A 20,140-nucleotide genomic window follows, 5' to 3' on the forward strand; every position below is an offset into this window, starting at 1 on the left:
CTTATTGCTTCTATTTTCTCCAGCCTTTGACTAACTTTTCTTAGGTTCAGTTGCTCTTGTTTCTTGGCTTGGGCCTCCCCAAGTCTCCCAGCCTCCTGTACCCTCTCTAGTATTTCTTTCCCTCAATGATTTCCTCTTTATCCAGTTGATTCTCAGAGCTGTTCATTCATCCCCGATCTCTCTCCTGGCCCCTGGACTGCATCACCAACTGCCTTGTGGGCATCTTGTCTTCACTGGGTTCTTCAGACTGCAAAGGGATAAGGCCACTTTCTGTGAAGGGCACCTTCATGCTCATGGCCACCCAGACCCAGAACCTCAGGGGCATGCTTGATTTTTCAATTGAGCAGCCATCAGTAAGCCCTATTATGTGAGAGGCACCATGGTAGGAAAAAGGAAGATAAAATTGGTCTAGTGCTCCAAGAGCTCACATCTCCCCTGGGAGACATAATATGTACACGAAGATGTCAAGACAGATTACAAAGTAGATTTCATTTTGGGGGGAAGCACAGTAGCAACTGGTAGCCTCACGTTCTTGAGTTGAGCCTTGAATGAATCTAACTTGAGAAGGGACAAGAGGGAGGGGGACAAAGACAGAAAGCAATTGAGAGAGTAGGAGAGGGCAGTAGCGGCCTTTTCTAGCTCCTGGGCTGGGAAGGGCAGAAAGCTAGGGGATTTAGTCAACCTCCTCATTGGGCTTCTTCCTCCCATCACCATCCTTCTCCATTCAGCATCAACATAGCAGCCAAGGGAACTTACCTAAGACTGAGCATCTCATGTCTTTGTTTAAAAACAACAACAACAAAAAACCTTTGGTGGCTCCCTGTTTCCTCTTGGGAAAAAAAAAAAAAAAAACTGAACTCCCCTCAGCCTGATTTTTCAGGACCTCCAAAGGCCTTGCCCCCCTCTCCCTTCTTACTTGACATTTTGCTTTTTTTTTTTTTTTTTTTTTTTTAAACAATGACTTATCTGTGTAAGTTGTATTTTACTCCATTAGAATACAAACTTGAGGGAAGAGAATTTTTTTTTTTTTTTGGTCTTTGTGTATCCCAGTGCCTGGCCCAGAGGAGGTGCCAAATTGAATGGAGTTCTCTTAAATAGGCCTTTTCTCCCAAGAATCCGTGGGGTGGAGGTAGGGGACAGCCCTTGGCGGGGTTTTCTTGCTTTCTGTTTTGGGGTTGCATGTGGGGTTTTGCTGATATAGGGGCCTCTTAGTAATGCCAATCTGTACCTGCTCTGCCACATCTGTAATCCTGAGAGGCTAAATGTCTCGCTGGGCTCAGAGTCACAGCAAAGATGATTTTTTTAAAGTTAAAAAAAAGTCAAAAATCAAACCACTGGGAAAATATGACGTTCTTAGGTCTGCTGTGTTAAGGGAGCAGTGGGTATGACCAGAGCCAGATGCTGTTGAGCATCAGTGACAGAGCGCAATGACTCCAGGCTAACAGGTCCTGGCTGTCTTCTCTCCTCTGGGAGCAGACGTTCTCCCCTGCAAGCTGCCCCATCCGGAGGAGGTTGCCTCCCACCTTTCCCTTTTCTCCCAGGGGTCCTTCAGCAAGCCATTTCTCTTGAAGAGGGCAAATGAGCAGCACCAGGGACAGGCCTTCATAACAGCCTGTTCTGCTTTGGGGAAAATGGACTTTCCCTACGGCCACTGTGGCTCTCTTACTTGGGCCAGGGACTTGAGGCTGTTCTGTGGCCTCCCAGGGGGCCTTTGCTGACCATCTATCCAAAGGGTTGAGAGTGAAGTCTTCCAGAAACAGAGCATGCTCCTGCAGGAGGCTGGGGGCAGGGATTCAGCAGGGCCAGCCTCTCATGGAGGAGGAGGGTCTGTCGTCCTCCTCATTGGTTGGTGGACTCTCTGCTGGAGCCTGGTGCCAGGCTGCAGTGGGCCCGGGTGCCCTGCTGGTCAAAGGAAACCTCACCAGGCAAGTTCAAACAACCTCTCCCCAGGCTCCCTTTCCATCATTGGCCTTGGGTGTAGAAGGGGGAAAGCCCCCCAAAAGAGGGCAGTGACCTCCTTGCTACTTTGTGATATGTGATCAGGCTTTTTCCTGGGGGACACGAAGTCGGCACCAAACAAGTAGCCAGTAGCCTCAGGAGCCAGTGCTGTGTCAGGCAGGCCGAGAGAGGGGCTGCTGAGAGTCATGGCCCGGGGGCGGGCCTCAGCCTCCTGTTTCTTCCTCACTGTCTCCAGTCCGAATCTGTGTCTGTGAGGGACCCCTGGGACCTGCCTCAGAATTCCCCCCGGAAGACATGCTCTGGGTAAATTCTCCTGCCTACTACTCAAAAAGAGATTTTTTTTTTTTTAAATCAGTGACAGGCATCATTAGATCATAGATTCAGAGACATTGAGTGAGTCCAAACTCCCCGTTTTATTGATGAGACAACTGAGGCCCAGAGAACTTAGATGGTTTACCCCAAGAACCAAGATTTAAAGGCAGGATTTGGACCCGCCTCAAAGGCCAGGACTCCTCCATTTTCTCGGGTCTGGTCGGGGGGGAGACTTATGGGGTCATCTCCATTCTTGCTCTCCACCTTGACCAAGTCTTTGGCTTTCTCACTGCAGGGGGTGGTACAGCGTGCCAGGCAGTGCCGGTCACAAGGCCTGGGCCTGGGCCAAGGGGGCACGGCTGCTCTGTGCTCAGACTTGGGTGTCTGCAGCAGCTGGCCCTGCACAGGAACACGGTATCCTGACCTTTGCAGCTCTTGCTGCCGTGTCTTGTCTCCTGCACTCCCAGCTGGTTTTTGGTGCCTTGAGCTGTCTATTTCAAAATAAAATTGATCCCACCTCACTTTCATTTAAAATAAAAATGTGTCCTCTGGTACTTTCGGGAGACCTTTGTATTTTAGACAGTTCCCAAACGTGGAGTCACTGGTCTGTTTTTCCAGGGCTTTCTTTCCAATATCTGTGTGTCCGCATTTCACTTTTCCTGGTATCCGTCTTAACAATATTCTAGTATGACATCGAGATCTTTGTACATTATCCAGCATCATGTAGATTTTATTCCGTTTCTTTAGCCCATTGGCAGCGCTTACTCAGTTTGCCTCTTCATCCAGAGCGGCAGGGACCCTGGGTCCCCGAATTCTTTGCTGGTATATGTAGAGATTGCCATGGTGGAAAGCTTCTGGTACTGACCTGCCCCTGCCAGCCAACTCCCCAAGGATGGAGAAGCTCATTTGCAGCTGGCTGATCCCTTGGTGATGACTCATTGGGCCATAGTGACCCTCGGGACAAATGGGCGCAGCAGTCAGTGAAGGGCAGTGGGTAAAGGAGGCAGAGGGCTCTGAATGACATCTCAGATTGTGCATGCTAAGAGTGAAAAATCTCTGTGCATTGGCTAACGAGTCGCCATTCTTTTGGAGGCACTGAATGTTCCCCATCTTGACATATTTTTAAAATGAGCAAAAATGAGACCAAGACAGAAGGAAGGTGCAGCCCCATGGAAGGATGGCCCTGTAGGGAGAGGTGAATGAAGGACTCGGTGTGTCTGTAGACAGCAGGAATCTTCATTTTGTGGGACCTTTGGTCATCTTGTGTTACATGCCCATGAAAAATATTTAGAGGAGGACAACTATGAGAAAAATTGCAGCCCCCTTCCAATCAACGCAGGGCTAGAAGGCGATAGGTGGAGACAAGTCTGGTGCCCCCCATACCCTGCCCCCCACCATCATGCCACCTAGCCCCCTAAAATTGGTACTAAATTGAAGCAGCTGAGAGTTGTACCAGCTCAGGGATTCTGGGTTGATGACGCCTGCTTGGTTAAGGGCTGTGTTCCTAACAATTGAGAGCTGTGAAATACCAGTATATACACTCAGAAGTTTAGAGTGGTCTGGGAGAAAGCTCTTTCCTCCTTCTCCTGTCCAGGCCTCAGCTGCAGTTGCCCTGCCCCCCTTCCCTGTCTCTGGGGATGGGGTGGCCCTGGCAGCACCTGGGGTGAGGTGGGCTGGTCTCAGAGGGGGAAGGGAGGCTGTTTGGCCCCAGGCTGGGGGGAGCTGGGGCTGACTGCTTTTCTGCCCCAGCCTGAGGCAGAGGAAATAGCTGTTCGATCTGAATTTGTTTCTTTTTAGCCTAAGAAATAAATTTTTTGACTCTCTTACCAGCTGAGTGGGAAGTAAAAGGAATGCCATAAGCGCGTCTTGGTGCCTTCTAAACCCCAGCTGGGCCGGAGTAGTGGCCTCTGTTTCCCATCCCTGAGATTAATTAGGCAGGCAGGGCTCTCCACGCCTTTCCGGCCTGATTCCATGTCATACCCTTCCATGCAGTGGTTTGTGTTTGTATCCCCAACCCCTAAAACAGCGCCTAGAACCTAGTGGTCGACAGCCTATTAAGTGCTAATTCTGAGGGTTGTTAGGGGGCTCAATGAGAGAATCAGTAGAAAGCATTTGAGTGAGTCCAAACTCCCCGTTTTATTGATGAGACAACTGAGGCCCAGAGAAGTTAGATGGTTTACCCCAAGAACCAAGATTTAAAGGCAGGATTTGGACCCGCCTCAAAGGCCAGGACTCCTCCTCCATTTTCTCTGGTCTGGTCATTTGATTGCAGGAAGCTCTTTCATGTTCTAGGTGCCAAATTCTGGGCCTGATCTCTTAATCTGAAATTAAGCTGGTGACTAGAGATGATTTCTGTTCAAATCATTTTTAACCCTTCCCTCTTTTCCTTTTGTCTTCTTCTGCCATCCCATTCCCTGCTTTGAAAGAATCTGTTTTTCTTTGCAAAATAAAAACCCTCTTAGTTTCTCCCTCTGTTTGTGATGCTCAATCATTGCAGCTCTTCCTGTGGCCGGTGATGGTCCTCTCCTCACTGCATGGGGGCCTGTCACTGCTGCTCCATCATGAACATTGTGCAATCAGTCAGACCCCAGATCATCCAGACCAAGGGCTAGTGCATTTTCCTGGGACCCAAACAGCTGCCTCTTCCTTGGGGACCCCTGGGTCATCTGCAGACTCTCTGTCACTGAAGGGTGGAGGTTGAGAGCCTGTAAGAGGGGAGGCACCGAGAGGTTGAAGGGTCTGGCCCACTCCTTACGGGCAAATTGACATCTCCCCGTGAGAGGGTTGAGATTGAAACTTGGATCTCTGGGCTTTTCTACATACACCCAGGTAATAAGGACACAAAAGAAAGCCCAGTAAGGAACCCAACTCCTCTTTTAATTGTAAAAGTCCTTGCATGGCTTTGTGGTTTATTGCTCTAAGTCATCACCAAGCAATTATGAAATAGAAAGACAGTCTGCCCATCAGAGGCTTATATTCCTGGGGGAAGATGGGGAGTCATAGACAAAAAGAGGCTGAATGGGAGAGGGGACAGGAAAGGGAAGGTACTTGGTGAGGGACCATGGGAAAAAGGCCTGTTTAGGGATGACTCTGCTGCTTCGCCTTGGGGAGGAGCCAGCCAATCAGAGGCACAGGCTGAAGGGGTCCTTGCAGTGTGAGAATATTTCCAGAGAATGAGCTTCCAGGGTGAGGAGGTTTCTGTGGCCTGGCAGAGAACAGTCCTGGGGAGATGAGTCAACAGTGTGGAAGCCTGGAGCGGGATGGAGGTGTCTGAAAAGAGCTGGACGTTTCTGGTCAGAGACTCATTCAGGCTGCTAAGGGTAGTAGTGCTGCTGCTCTGCAAGGAGCATCTGTCCGTGCAAGCCCCCTTGGGCTCAGAAGCAGTTTGTGAGCCATCTGGATGCGTGGTGGCCAGTCCTTGGGCACGTACAGGGATCTCTGAGAAACAGCATCGCGTTCGTGGCTCGTCTGTGCCCCTGCCTCCCAAGAGGAAATCTGCCAGAGCTTTTTGTCCTTTCCGAAGAGTTGATTCAGAGTTGAAGGATTCAGTCGAGTGTGAGCCCATCAGCTTGTGGTCAGTGAGAGAATCCCTAGGGGTCTGGGAGACAGGAAGCACTCAGCACAGTCTGCAGACCTTGTATTGATTTGGCTGCCATGTTTCAAGATGAATAGCTACTTAGTGCTTGTCGAGGGAACTTGGACTCGATGCACCCTTTGAGATGCCTGCCAGATCGACAGATGGGCACTGAACTTGGGACAAGCTGCTGTCTCTTACAAAGAGGAGCTATGCGGTTTAAGACACATCTATGTATCAGGTTCCTGCTCGGATATAGAAAGCCCTTGGTTAATTATAGCAGTGAAGCTAAGCCTGTTTTCCTTGGGTTCCCAAACCAGCCATTTGGTATCCTGTGTGTTGCAGCAAGCTCACATCTCATGTGCCGGATAAAATTGTTCTAATGAAGTCCAGCAGATATTTGAGACTTTCTTCAAGTCCTGTGAGAAATACAGATTTCATTGGTGGCCAGCATGATTATTGAATCTTGGAAGGCTTGGAGAGATGATTAAAACCAGGCCGTGCTCCCGAGGAGCTTACACACTTAGTGTGGTAGATGTAGATTGTAAAATGTATGTCACACATTCAGTGTATCCCGCCATCACCCACAAGGCTCCTGTTTCCATGTTCATGGAAGAATGATAATAGTCTTAGGTCATGATCCTTTATCTTTCCATCTCTACCTATGCTTGTCTCCTATTAAGCCTACTTTTGTTTTCATGAAGACTTCCATTCCTTCTATCCCTCAGGTGCATCCTAGGCTGTCACCCCTGCTCTGGCTAAGCTTTGGCCCTTTGTTGAATCTTTTCAATTCTACGTCTTCTGCTCTTGGATCGCTTGCTCTTTTGGCTTGTTGTTAACCTCACCAAATGTTGACCGTGATTGTTAAGTGGAACTGGGGATATCACAAAGATCTGTGTCCAAATAACATTCATTTAAAAATTTGGAGAACCAAATTTTCTTCCTTTGTAAGATTACAAGCAAATTGATGAGTTATATATGTGCCGTCATATAAAAAAAGATTTCCAAAATAGTCAAGTTGTGAAGGAAGAAACAGATGAAGAGGTGAAAAAAAAAAAAAAAAAAAGCATAAAAAAAGGTGAAAGCAGTATGCGTCAGTCTTCAGCCTCCATCAGTTCTTTTTCTGGATATGGATTATGAAGTCTTTGGAATTGTCTTGGATCATTATACTGATGAGAATAACTAAGTTATTCATATAGTTGATCATTATACAGTGTGGCTGTTAATTTTTGTACAATGTTCTCCTGGTTCTGCTCACTTTACTCAGCATCCATTCATGTAAGTCTTTCTGATATTATCCTGCTTTTTATGTCTTGTAGCACCATTTCCTTGTATACCACAGTTTGTTCAGCCATTCCCCAATTGATGGGCATCTTCTCTTTGCCATCAAAATAAATAAATAAATAAATATTTTTGTACAAATTGGTCTTTTTCCCTTTCTTATTTTTATTTTTTGCTTTCTTTGGAATATAGCCCCACGAGTGGTAATGCTGGATCAAAAGGTATGACAATTTTTATAGTCCTTTGGTCATAATTCCAAATTGCTCTCCAGAATGGTTGGATCAGTTCACAACTCCACTAATGTGCATTAGTGTCCCAGTTTTCCAACATTCCTTCCAGTAGTCATCATTTTCCTTTTCTGTTGTATTAACCAATCTGATAAATATATGACACTACCTCCCGTTTTTTTCCTTTGCTCATGGTTTTTATTTTTTCTTCCAAATGGATTTTATTTTGTTTGTTTGTTTAACATATATATATTAACTTTTAAAATACACATTTCTTTATGAATCATATTGGGAGAGAAAAATTAGAACAAAAGGGGGGAAAACCGCAACAGAAGAAAAAAATAGGGGGGGAAAAAAGCATGTCTTGATTTACATTCAGTTTCCATAATTCTCTTTCTGGATGCAGATGGCATTTTCCAAAATTTATTGGGATTGCCTTGTATTACTGAACTGCTGAGAAGAATCAGCTCTCTTGTGGTTAATCATGGCACAGTCTTGCTGTTATTGTGTACATTATATATGTGGTTTTGCTTGTTTTGCTCAGCATCAAGTCATGTAAATCTTTCCAGGACTTTCTAAAATTAGCTTGTTTGTAATTTTTTATATAACAATAATATTCCATAATTTTCATATGCTATAACCTATTTATCCATTACCTAATTAATGGTCATCTACTAATTTTCCAATTCTTTGCTTCCACAAAAACAGATTCTATAAACATTTTTGCACATATGGGTCCTTTTCTCTCCTTTATGATTTCCTTGGGATATAGAACCAGTCATGATACTGTTAGGTCAAAGAGTATGTATATTTTTATAGCTCTTTGGCCATAGTTCCAAATTACTCTGCAGAATGGTTGGATCATTTCACAATTACACCAACAATGAATTTGTGTCCCAGTTTTCCCATATCCCCTTCAATATTTATCATCTTTTCCTGTCATCTTAACCAATTGAGAGATGTGAGATGGCACCTCAGAATTGTTTTGATTTATATTTCTCTAATAATACTGATTAAGAGCATTTTATATGAAAATAGATAGCTTTGATTTTTTTCTTTTGAAAACTGCCTCTTCATGTCTTTTGACCACATTTATCAATTGGGGAATGATTTGTATTTTTATGAATTTGACTCTGTTCCCTATATATTAGAGAAATGAGGCACTTTTCAGAGATATTTGCTGTAAAAACGATTTCCCAGCTTTCTGCTTTCTTTCTAATTTTGGTTGCATTGGTTTTGTTTTGCAAATTTTTTTAATTGAACATAATTGAAATTATCCAGTTTATATTTCTTAATGCTCTGTGTCTTGTTTGGTCATAAATTCTTTCAGTCTTTTCCATTGATAAACTTCACAGCTGTTTTCCTTGTTTTCAGATTTCATCATTCAGCCTTAATTGTGATCTTTACAAAGTTATCAGTGATCTCTTACCTGCCCAAATCCTGATGGCCTTTACTCAGTTCTCATTTTCTTTCACCTCTCTTCAGTCTTTGACACTGCCAGTCACTCTCTTCTCCATGTTAGTTTTTTCTCTAGTTTTTTCACTTCTGGTTTTCTTTCTTCCTGTCTGATTGTTCCTTCTCAGTCTCCTTTGTTAGATGTTCATCTAAGTAGCACCTGCTAATCTTTATTGTTCCCCCACTTTCTATCTTGAACCCTTTTTGCTTCTGTCTCTAGTCTCTTTCACATAGTGACTTCATCGGTGCCATTATAATCTCTATGTAGATTTCTTTATTTAGCCCAGTCCTTTCCCTGAATTCCAGTATCACATCTCCAGCTGCCTATTGGCTATCTTGAACTGGATGTCCCCTTGACATATTGAATTCAACATCCCTAAAATAGAATTCATTATTTTTACCCTTTAAATACTCTCTTCTGAACTTCTCTATTACTATTGAGGACATTACAATTATCCTTTCCGCATCTTGGGGTTTGGGCATGATGTCCCCTGCAATCTGGAAATCCACATAAAAATTTTGGCTCTCTCTTTGTAACTTTTTTTTCCTTTCTTTTTAAAATTTATTTATTTTTAATACACATTGCTTTATGAATCATGTTGGGAAAGAAAAATCAGAACAAAAGGGAAAAACACGGGAGAGGAAAAAAAAGTAGAAAAAAAGAGGTGAACATTGAATATAAAGGCTATCTTCATAGTACATTTTTGGATGCAAATGGCATTTCTAGCCAAAGTCTGTTGGGCTTGCTTTGGATTTTTTTCTTTTATGGGGTATTTGTAGAAACTTATTATAAAAGCTATTATTAATAACAACAATATTAATGTTATGATGATATATAATACTGTCCATATATTTTATGCATTTCTGAATTTCTAAATTTTCTGTATTCTTCATGTGCCATTACAAAACTTCTCAAAAATTATTTTTAGTTTTTTAAGCTGATTTACAACATATTGAAACTGTGATGGGGAAAGTCATGATGTAGAAGGAATAACTGTATTATTTTTCCAGTAACCCAGGTCTGCAACCATTATTTGGCAACTGATTGAACATGTGGGGTGAGGCAAGGTGAGGAATCCTGAGTAATGCTGATGTTGGAAGCATGGAAGACTGTAAGAATGGTAGAGTTCTTGACGGAAATAGGGACATTTGGAAAAGGGGAGAGTCTAGGGAGGATAGGTTTGGTTTTGGACATAATCAGTTTGAAGTGTCCAGTTAGCCATTGGTGAAGTGGAACTGGAGCTCAGGAGAGAATTTGGGAATCATTGGCAGCTGGAGGGAGTTGGTGAGGCAAGAGAGAGACAGGGCCAGAAAGGCAGGTCAGAGGCTTGGAGGCATTCTTACAGGAATTAAGGGGCTTGACATGGATTTTGAGGTAGCCAGGGAGCCAAAAAAATGGTCAGACTAGTGGGAGGAAAATCGGCAGAGAGCAATGTTATCAAAATCCAGAGAAGAGAAAGGAGCCAGGAGGATAGGATTTTCTACAGTATCAGAGCTGATGGAGGGGACAAGGAAACTGAGAATTGAGAAAAGACCATTCGATTGAGCATTTAACAGAGTGAAATCAGAATGCAAAGAACCGAGGGAAAAGGAAGCACAGGTAATGAGTGTGGAGGGCATTTTTTGAGACTTTTGCCCAAGAAAGGGAAGAGAGCTATAAGGCACTTTAGCTTGGGGGAGGGATTGTTAGGGCTTAGGAAAGTGGGTTTTTTGTTTTGTTTGTTGTTTTTAAGGGTGGAGGAAAGTGCTGTGTCTGTGAACAGTGATAAAGGGACCAGGGGATAGGAAGATGCTGGAGATTTGAGAATGAGGGTGAGAAGTTTGGAGAGGATGGATTCCAGTGGGTGTGTGTAGAGGGGCTGCTCTTATCCAAAATTGGAGGAGAGGAGGAAGGACTGGGAATGAGTTTGGAGTGAAGGTAAAAATAGGGAAGTTGGTGAACAGCCTCCAATTTTGTAAAGAAGTGAGGCTGAATGAGGACAGAAGGGGAGAGTTACGGAAAAAAGAAAGACTAGGTGAGCCACAGTGATTGGCAAGAGAGGGAATCTCTTGAGGTCGTTGATGGCCCTGGAGGTCTCCAGCATCCTGTTATTTTGGGTGCAGAAAAAGACAGTGAGCCTGGTGTCAGGGGTCCGTGTGTGGCTCAGGGGTAGCTCTGTGTATGCATCCTGGCTGACAAGGCTGGCTTCCCCTACCTAGGGACGCGGGTGGTCATGGGGAGAGGGCTGTACCTGATGCTAGGACAGCTGGGGCTACCTCTCAGGGCCGGCCCATGTGCTGCCACAGCGCACCCCCTTGGCTCTCCGGGCTCCAGAGAACCACAGAAGGCTTGCCGTCTGCCACTGAGGAAATGACAGGTCCTTGACGTGCTGTCACTCTATGAGCAGAAGGCTTGGCCCTTGGCTCCCTCCCTTCCCCGTCTTCTCTGCCCCTTTCCCCTTTGATTCCCACTCCTTCTCTTGGAGATTCTCATGATGACTGCTGTGTCACCCAAGAGTAGCTGAGCCCCTTGCCTGGAACCTCAGCATCATCATCTGTAAAATGGGAATCCCTGTTCTTTCTACCTTGTGCTTTGTAAACTCCGGATGCTTCAGTAATCATGGAAATTGTGTTTCCTCCATGTAGCTGTTCCTTCACCCAGTGCCAATAAAACACCGGTTGGTCTTAAAACACCTTCTGGGGCGCTGTGTCCGCTGGCTTCCCAGCAGTGGGAGAGAGATGGGCTGGGAGAGAGGAGTGAAGTTCTTGTGCTCCCTCCATTGGTGCCCAACAGTCCACAATCTGTGTCACTGGAAGCAGGAACCATCCCCGTCCCAAGCAGCGCCCACCCCAAGTGGGTACTTAAAGATGTTCGTCAAATTGGATGGAAAGAAATGGGAGACGTTTATTCTTACTGCCGTGTGCGAATATTCCTTCCGTTGCTATAGATCACTGGCTTTTCCTAGAAGAGGTGTTTTCATAAACCACTTTGTGCCATCTGTCCTCCTTAACTCCCCCCGCCCCAATATCACTCTGGTGGCCCAGTTCTGCTCAATTATGCATTTTAAAAGCATCATCCTGTGGGGAAATGAATGAATAAAAATGAATAAAAAGGCATTTACTAGCTGCTCTGTGTGCCAGGTACTGTGCTGAGTGCTGGGGATACACCCAGACAAAGGGGTGTTCTTGTCCTCAAGGATCTTACATCCCAACGAGGGCTGAGGGGAGAAGGGGCCTGCCCCCGGACATGATTGGGGAGCCTCAGAAGGAAACAGATTGGGAGGGAATGCCGCCAGACCAGGACAGCCAACCCTTCCCAAAATGAAGGCTCCAGGAAGATCTCACCAATGGGAGAATGGGGAGGTGCTCCAGCACAGGAACTGGCCCAGGAAAGGTGCTGAAAGGGACTTGCAAGGCTATTTGTCATGCAGAAAATTGATTTCCAGTATCTGATGTCTAGCTGTTAGTTGTTCATTTTATAAATGAATCAACTTAATACTTTTCTAGAGGCTCTCATTTTGGAAAATACTATTATTCTGTAACCTACACAAATGACTCAGCTTAGCTGTTGCAAGTTTTTAGTTATTAAAGTCTTTTGAAATTGGTTCCTCATTTGTTTAATTACTGTTTGAGAACTGTGCCACTTTATTAGAATAGACTAATCACTAAGAAGCAAATTCCTTGCCACGTTTGATCCGTTGCTACAAACATTTCCAAGAAGTTAGTCACTGCTGAGATTCCCAAAACCTGCTGGGAGGAACGTGGCCGAACCCAGAAAGAGGAAGCATCCGCCTTGCCGCCATTTGTTGATGTGCTTTGTCGGCGACGGGGTGATCCCGACCCTCTTTTTCTAGACCTTCCCAAACATCTCACTCAGCTGGCCCCCCCGCCATGCTGAACTCCCTCTTTTCCTCCATGCCGTCGTGCTTTCCCTAGACATTCTTGCTGTCTGGCTCCTTTTATTTCAGAAACCTATTTATGTTTGGAAGTGATTTGGTAGGAGGAAACTAAAGGCCGCGGTCTTTGCCAGGCCCGGCCTGCTGGCTCTGAAGTGCTCACGTTGTGGGGGTGCAGAGAAGAGGAGGAGTTTTGGCCAAGTTTTTTCTCCATTAAATGGCAGGGATGGGCTGGGTGAGCTTTAAGGTTCTGCTTGGGCTTGACAATGTTTCATAATTTGGGATTTGAACTTAAATGCCTCACCGTCTCATCATCAGCTGATGGGGGTGCCAGACTTCCAGAAGATGCGCTGTGACGTTTCAGCTGCTATCTGGGGTGTGAGATGGGCTTTTCCCGTCTTTTTCTTTTTAGCCTCTCTGACACTCATCTAATTCCCTGTTGCTGTTTCTTAGTCACAAGGTTTACAGGGAAATAGATGCTCAAAACTGTGTAATTAGTCAGAAAATTTAGAGCTGGGAATGATCTTAGAGGTCACGTAGTCTGACCCTCCCCTCCCCATTTTACAGATGAAGAAACTTGAGACCCAGAGTGGTAAGTAACTTGACTGAGTCACACAAATAAGTATAAATAGCAGTGTATTTAAACCTGGCTCTTTTAACTGCAAATCCAGAGCTTTTTCTTTTACGTCATATACCATACCAGAGCAACCGTAATATAATTTAGAGTATGCTCTGAGAGGTCAGACAGGGCTCAGAGGTTTCAGGAGGGGCTGGGAGTGGTGGCAATGTGTTACTTTCAGTTGGGGTGGGGTTACCCCAGCCAAGTACTGAAAAAAAAGAAAACATTTCCAAAATTTCTTGTTATGATAGCAAAATGCAGCCATTTCTCTTCTAGTAATTTAAAGATTTTAAAAACATTTTAAAGTGATTTAATGTCTCACTGTCAGACCCTGTGACTACGTGGACTCTGCTGTTGGCTTCTCAGGTGGTGTCTAGCTCTCAGATGTAGGCAGGGCCTCCTCGGTACCACCTGCTGGCCTGGGGTGTCTGCAGCGCAGCAGCTGGCAGGCCAGGGTGTGGTCAGAACAGCCCCCAGGTGTGGCCCTGCCGTCACCAGACAATAGTTTGTACCTCTTGGAACAAGTGCCCTAGGAGCACTCCCAAGCCCTGGCAAGGCTCCCTGTCCCTCTCAGGGGTTAGTGCCCAGAGGGGCAGTCACAGACATGCTGCGGGTCAGGCCAGTGAGAGAAACGTTACATTCAGACTTAACAAAGCCATCACAAAGAAATCCTTTCTTTCTTCCAAGTCCATTTGGGATCACGCCGCTGTGACCCTTTTTCTGGAGTGACCAGGCAAGAGGTTGACAGTCCACCTCAAGCAGCCTGACTCCAGTCTCTTGGGGTCACTGGCCTTGCCTCGCCTGTACATAGTTTGTCGCTGTGAGGACGTAAGCCGGCTTTGATCTCTGGATGCCCTACCCCTGTCCAGGCAGCCGCAGAACGAGGCGAGGACTCTTCCCAGCCTTGCAGATGCCGGCCCAGCCAGGCCGCCTCATCCTGTTCTGTTCCCATCCTTGTCCTTATCACCCAGCTGCCTCAGAGGAAACGTGATGTTCTCTGCGGGGAAGTGTGGTTGGAGGGTGTTTAGTTCTGGGCTCCACATTTGGGAGGATCACGGAGCTGGAGAAAGTCCAGAGTCGGGCACACAGTGCAGCAGAGAGCCTCAAGATGTTGCCATATTAGGATCGAAGGAACTGGCAGAAGGCTTTGGAGACGGAGACTAGAAGGCTTTGGGACTGTCACCTAAAGGAGGGCTTGGACCTGGGCTTGGCTGGGAGGCTGAGAGCAATGACTGGAATTCATTTCAGTATTATTAAGTACTAGGACCCCACCTGGGTGCTGGGAATACAGTCCTGGCCTTCAGAGCTTTCTGTACTTAAGAGAGGAATACTCTCATAACTTGGGGGTGGGACTAGGCCAGGGATTTGGAGAGGTCTCCTCTAGGATCTAGCCTTCCAGCTGGTGCTGGAGCCTCCTGCAGGTAGAAGTGGGGGGGGGGGGCGCATCTTGGGTCTAGGACAGTGAGCAGGAGTGAAGAGATCTGTCTTGGGTAACAGTCTGGAGCCATGCCAGGGAGGTTGTGTTCTCTTCCAGAGGCCACAGGCAGCTTCTGAAGTGTCTTAGCTCGCTTGCTCATCCCCAGAGCATTGGTGAAGCACTCACTTGGTGGGCCCGGGCCTGGGTTGCTCTTGAACAGGAGGAAGGCATGGTGAGACTTGTGCTTTGGAAGGGAAGCTTGAAGGCTGTTGGGAAAGGCCAGGCCCTGAGAGGTTGTAGTGAGAGACTCGGGAGGTGCTTTGGTGAGAGAATCGGGGAGATGGAACAACAGGAGAATGAAGAGTCTGGGGTGGCTGGAAGGGTGGGACTGAGCACAGAGATGGAAGGGTTGGAAGGAGGCCTGGATGGCTTCCAGCGGGGGATCAGCCTCAGTGGGAGGACATACCAGCACCCTTCAGGGGAGTCAAAAACCTTTTCTTTCTCCAGCCAACCCTCTTTGCCCTACTATTTGTCCAGTTCCCCTCGTGCAGGACAGCTACTTTCAGGTGGATGCTTACCTCCGCATCCCTACCTCTGCTGGAGGCATCCCTGAACCCTGTACTGTTCTAAAATACTCCTGGACCATCTGCCCTAAAGAGCTGACTTTGCTGGGGTAACAGCATGGCTGCAGAGGCTCTGAGAAATCATTCTGAAGTAATTTGAGGAGGCGGGGCAGGGGAGGAAGAGCACCCACAGCTGGAGATTAGAGGCTGAGGAGGCTTCCTGCAAGCCTTGGCCCCAGAGCTGAGCTTTAAAGGGAGCTGGGACTTCCAGAATGGTACAGGGCCTGTCACAGTAGGCCAAGTGGATGGTGACGGGGGCCTGAGTCCTGCCTGGTGTGGAGGTCTGCCAAGTCCCGGGAGGCAGCCCATGAGGCGAAATGGATGACTGCTGTCAGAGAAAGTTGGAATTGGGAGAGGAAAGTTTCATTTAATAGTTATTATTTATCTTCCCATTTGGCAAATGAAATATGTCATTTGATTATGAAAAATATATAAGAATATAAAAAATTAAAAATATTATCTTAATGAAGTTTGTGTTTTTGGTTTGTTTTTTTTTTTATAGTTGTCAAGTGGAAATCCAGTCTATGAAAAATTCTATCGACAGGTAAGATTTTTCTTTTCCTTTTTTTTTTTTGCTTTCTGAGATGCTGCTGTCTGTTCTCCCAGTTTTCTTCCTTCTAGTCATCATGGACCCTTGGCTTGTCCATATGCAGCATTTGTCCAGTACATTAGTACCAATGGCCTACTTCTCGCCGGCTGGACAGTAGGCAGTGGCCATCTGGCTGTTTCTTTTGTGGAGAGCCAGACCTCTTTTAAAAAAATCCATCTCCATATACAAAATCTGAAAGCTGGAATATCATGTAGAGTGTTGAAGTTTGGCATGTCACATTTAGAGCCTTCCTGCCTTTGTTTCCTTTTGAACTTTCTCTTTTCTCCTGTTCATTAAAAAATTCTTCAATGACCTTTTCTTTTTTGCCAATTACTAGTTCCCCTTTCTTTAAGAGATCCCTCCTTCATCTGTGACTGGTGACTGATGGGTCATCGCAGAGTTTGGCGTCTTCATGGGTGTTGAGCCATTCTCATCAGGTGCTGGGCTTGCTCCTTTCTACTGCTTGGAGTTTTGGGGGGGGTTAGGCATTCAGGGTTAAGTGACTTGTCCAGTGTCTGAGGGCAGATTTGAACTTTGAGCCTTCTGAATTTAGGGCTCTGTCCCTTGTTCCACCTAGCTACCCCTCTCTCACTTACTTGGCAACAGTTAATAGAGTCTTCCCCTTTGGTCATTTTTAGTGACACAATAATATTCCATTACGTTCATATTTCAGAATTTGATCAGCCACTCTTTGTGTCCTTTGGTTTTTGGGTAAGGTGCCACAGTATGAGAAAAACGGCTAGATGCCGTGACTTGACACAGTTGATGCCTCTGTAAAAGTGTGTATAAGTCTGGTTTTTGTGAAGTGTCCCACAGTTTGTCTGCTCTGTGGGATACCAGTGGCCTCCAAGACTGTCACTCCTTGAAGTCCTGTGACTGCTTCTGCGTTCCCAGCACATTGCCTGGCAGCTGGCCGGTGCTTCCTAAATATTTGCCGATTGATTGTGGGCTGTATGATGGTGGACGGTGTCCACTTCATACAGACTTTCTCAGGAGACCTCAGCCCTGCCTGTCTCAGAGAGCCAGCGCCGGTACCGGGCTCTCCCCATGACCACATCTCCTTCTGTGGGGAGCATGTTGTGTTCTGGGCTGTGCCCTTGCTGCCATGGCTGGCGAGCACTCTGGCTTGGCTGCTCGTCTCTTGTCCTGTGGCCTTTCCCACGCTCCTTGCTTTTCATGGGAAATCTTGGCCCTGTCTGCGTGTCCGTGGCCACTCAGCCTTTCCCTTTTTTTGTTTAGCGAGCCAGTTCCAGGGTGGGGTGTGCCGGCTGCACTCTCCAGCCTTTGGCTCTTCTCAGTCGAGTTTTGTTCACCGGACAGTGAAGAATTTTGCTGCCAATTTTTAAAAGAAACCTCTCTCCAGCCCCCAATCGGCTTCTTTTAGGTCAGAAAATATTCTGCAAGCCAAAGGTTCTGGTGGGCCGTCTTGTGGGATTCTCCTGCCGCAGTCTGGAATCCTATCTGTTGTGAAGAGCTGACTTTTCTCGTAAAGAGCAAGTTCTCACCGTGTGTCTGAATGTCTGCTTTGGCCTTCCCTCCATGATGTCCTTGATGCCGTTGCTGTGGGGATCAGTGCTGCATTTTCCTTCCCTCCATGTTAGGATTCTTACAAGGTACTTATGCACTTAGTTCACATCTTTAAAGGAGTTTGCTCATTGGTCTACACATGAGATTCACACCTTTAAGAGAGCATACTTTTAAGGAGCTCCCACAAGCCTATTTTCTGAGAGGATATAAAAAGCCAGGATTCAGAGCCAGGATTGAGTGAAGGAGAGGACTTCCTGGGAGAACTTCGGAGGAGAGGACTTTGGGAGATTCACAACTAGGATTGACTTCTGGGAAGCCCACAATCCCACACTCTTGGAGGCGGAGGCGGATTCATTCCAACTTTGACTTTCATGCTGGCTGGAGAACTCAGACAAGAGTTCTCGGGAACCAAAGAGAGAGAGGCCTCTAAGAAAGCTAGCCGAGTCCCAAGTGAAAGAGACAAAGCTTGAAGGAGAAAATAAAGAATTTGGAGATAAGATTTGGAAAAAGACAGTAATGGACTTTAACCTCTGGCTGCATTTTGGGGTGATGAAACTGAACTGAAACTAAGGCTGCCTCCAGAAGCTCCCCAAGAAACCTCCTCCCAGAGAATGATCATAACTTAGAGAAACAGAACACAACACCTCCATATGGCATGGCTTCATGATTTGGGTCCCTTGCCACGTGAATGCTTCAGAGCTGTGGGGGCCACCAAATGAATCCAGTCTCTTTTCCATGTGACAGGCTTCTAGACGCTTGGAGGCAGCCACCATAATCCTCCCTCCTTCTGCCCTCCCCACATCCCCAAGCCTTGTCTTTGCCATCCCTAAACTTCTTCAGAATGTCATGGACTCCAGTCTCCTCCTGGTCTAGGTGTTCTCCAGCTTCTCGGCACCCTTCTGAAACTGGGCCTCTGGAACTGAACCTAGTCCTTCACACTCCTCCCTCCCTCCCCTGCTTCATGCAGCCTAGGACAGTGTTAGCTTTTCTGGCTTCCTTGGCCCACTGCTGTCTCACATCAAGCTTGGAGAACATGAAGACGCCTGGGTCTTTTTCAAAACAGTTTGCTATCTAAAATCTTACTCTGCAGTTGTACTGGCCTGAGAGCTGGAAGAGAAGGAAATCTCAGAGCCAGACTTTGAAGTCAAGTCCTTTACTCTAGAGCCAACTTCCTTTCCATTGCATCATGCTGCCTGATTTTTTGTACCCAAGTGCATGATGTTACATTTATCGTTATTTAATTTTGTCATCTTGGATTCGACTCCATGCTCTAGATGGTCAAGATCCTTTTCAGCTTGACTGTCATCCTCTTTGTTAGCTTTGTGTCATCTGTGCTTTTATCAGAATCCAATCTCCTTGGGTCACTCTCCTGCCACACCGACATGAAGCCTTAGACAACTTGGCTCTCTGCATAGTTCTGAATCCATCAGATAAGGCTGGCGTCCAATCTGTTATCTTTCCATCTCCCCACAAAAACGTATTGAGCCATTTTATCTAAACCTTTTGCTGGCCTGTGGGCAAACTAGATCTGCAGCATTCTCGTCATCTGCTTATTGAGTAATGTGGTCCAAAAAGGAAATGAGGTTAGACCAACTTGACCTGTTAAACCATGCTAGATCGTTGTCACCCCAGCACCATAGTTTCGAGTCATCTCTTGTATTGGTCTGTTGTAACCTCGCTGGTTTTTGTTTTTCAGACTCCATTCTCTTTCCTTTTTTTTTTCTTTCTTTTTTTTTTTTTTAAATTTGCCTTTCTTTGATCTTTTGATGCCTTTTATGTTTTTCCATGATCTTTCAGATAGCTCTGATTGTTCATCCAGCACATCTATTGTTAAATTTATATAGTAATGACTGTGAATCAGGTCCTGTGCTAAGAGCTTTACAAGTTATTGTCTCATTTGATCTCCATAGCAATCTTGGGAGGTGGGTGCTATTATTATGCCATTTTTACAGATGAGGGAACCGAGGCAAGCAGGATAAGAGACTTGCCCAGGGAAACATAGAAAATCAGTGTATGAAGTCAGATTTGAATTCATTTTTTCCTGACTTCTTTGGCGCATTACCACACCATCTGTTCCAAGGATTGACTATATGTATCCCAAATATTGTCTAATTCCCTCTTTCTTTTGTTTAGTTTTACATCTAATTAATGGTGTGTTACCAGTAGATGGTCTGGTATGGCCATATCATATCACGTTGCTGTATTGTCCTCCAGATAATAGGAATTTTTAATTCTTTTAATTTTTCTTCTCCGGATCATTAGGACAGTTGCCTATGAGCAACAAATAACGTGTGGAAGACACCTTTCCCTGCTCTGGGGATTGATGGAGTCCATGCACTATCATTTGCAAAGAGAAGACTCTTCAGAGAATCCATCTGAATGGACTCCACCTACCATTTGGCCCTCACGAAAAATGTCTTCCATGTCAGGGGCTGGCCCTATTAATGCCTTGATTGATAGTAATAATTAGGGGCTGATGGGACAGACCTTTTTCTAATTGCATTTACCAAGAAATCTCATGATTTTAGTGCATTAATGAAAAGCTCCTTTGTCGGGAACTTTTAAAGTGATATTTTGCTCTACTGAGTCAAAAGGAATTTGTTTTTTTAATTAGCAAATAGTAGACCTTGGGATCTTGTGTTCCCTACCTTGTTCATTCAGTTGTGAAATGATGAGACTGGT

At 45.8% G+C, this 20,140-nt stretch overlaps 1 protein-coding gene across 1 annotated transcript in view; it reads left to right on the forward strand.

Annotated features, from left to right (window-relative positions):
* EPS15 (epidermal growth factor receptor pathway substrate 15) overlaps positions 1–20,140 on the forward strand; it is a 114,309-nt gene that overhangs the window by 13,501 nt on the left and 80,668 nt on the right. Inside the window, 1 exon segment of the mRNA XM_074264642.1 lies at positions 15,845–15,886. Within this exon segment, the coding sequence (XP_074120743.1) occupies positions 15,845–15,886 (42 nt within the window).

The sequence above is a fragment of the Sminthopsis crassicaudata genome, chromosome 4 (genome assembly GCF_048593235.1).
Source record: "Sminthopsis crassicaudata isolate SCR6 chromosome 4, ASM4859323v1, whole genome shotgun sequence".
Classification (NCBI taxonomy): Eukaryota; Metazoa; Chordata; class Mammalia; order Dasyuromorphia; family Dasyuridae; genus Sminthopsis; species Sminthopsis crassicaudata.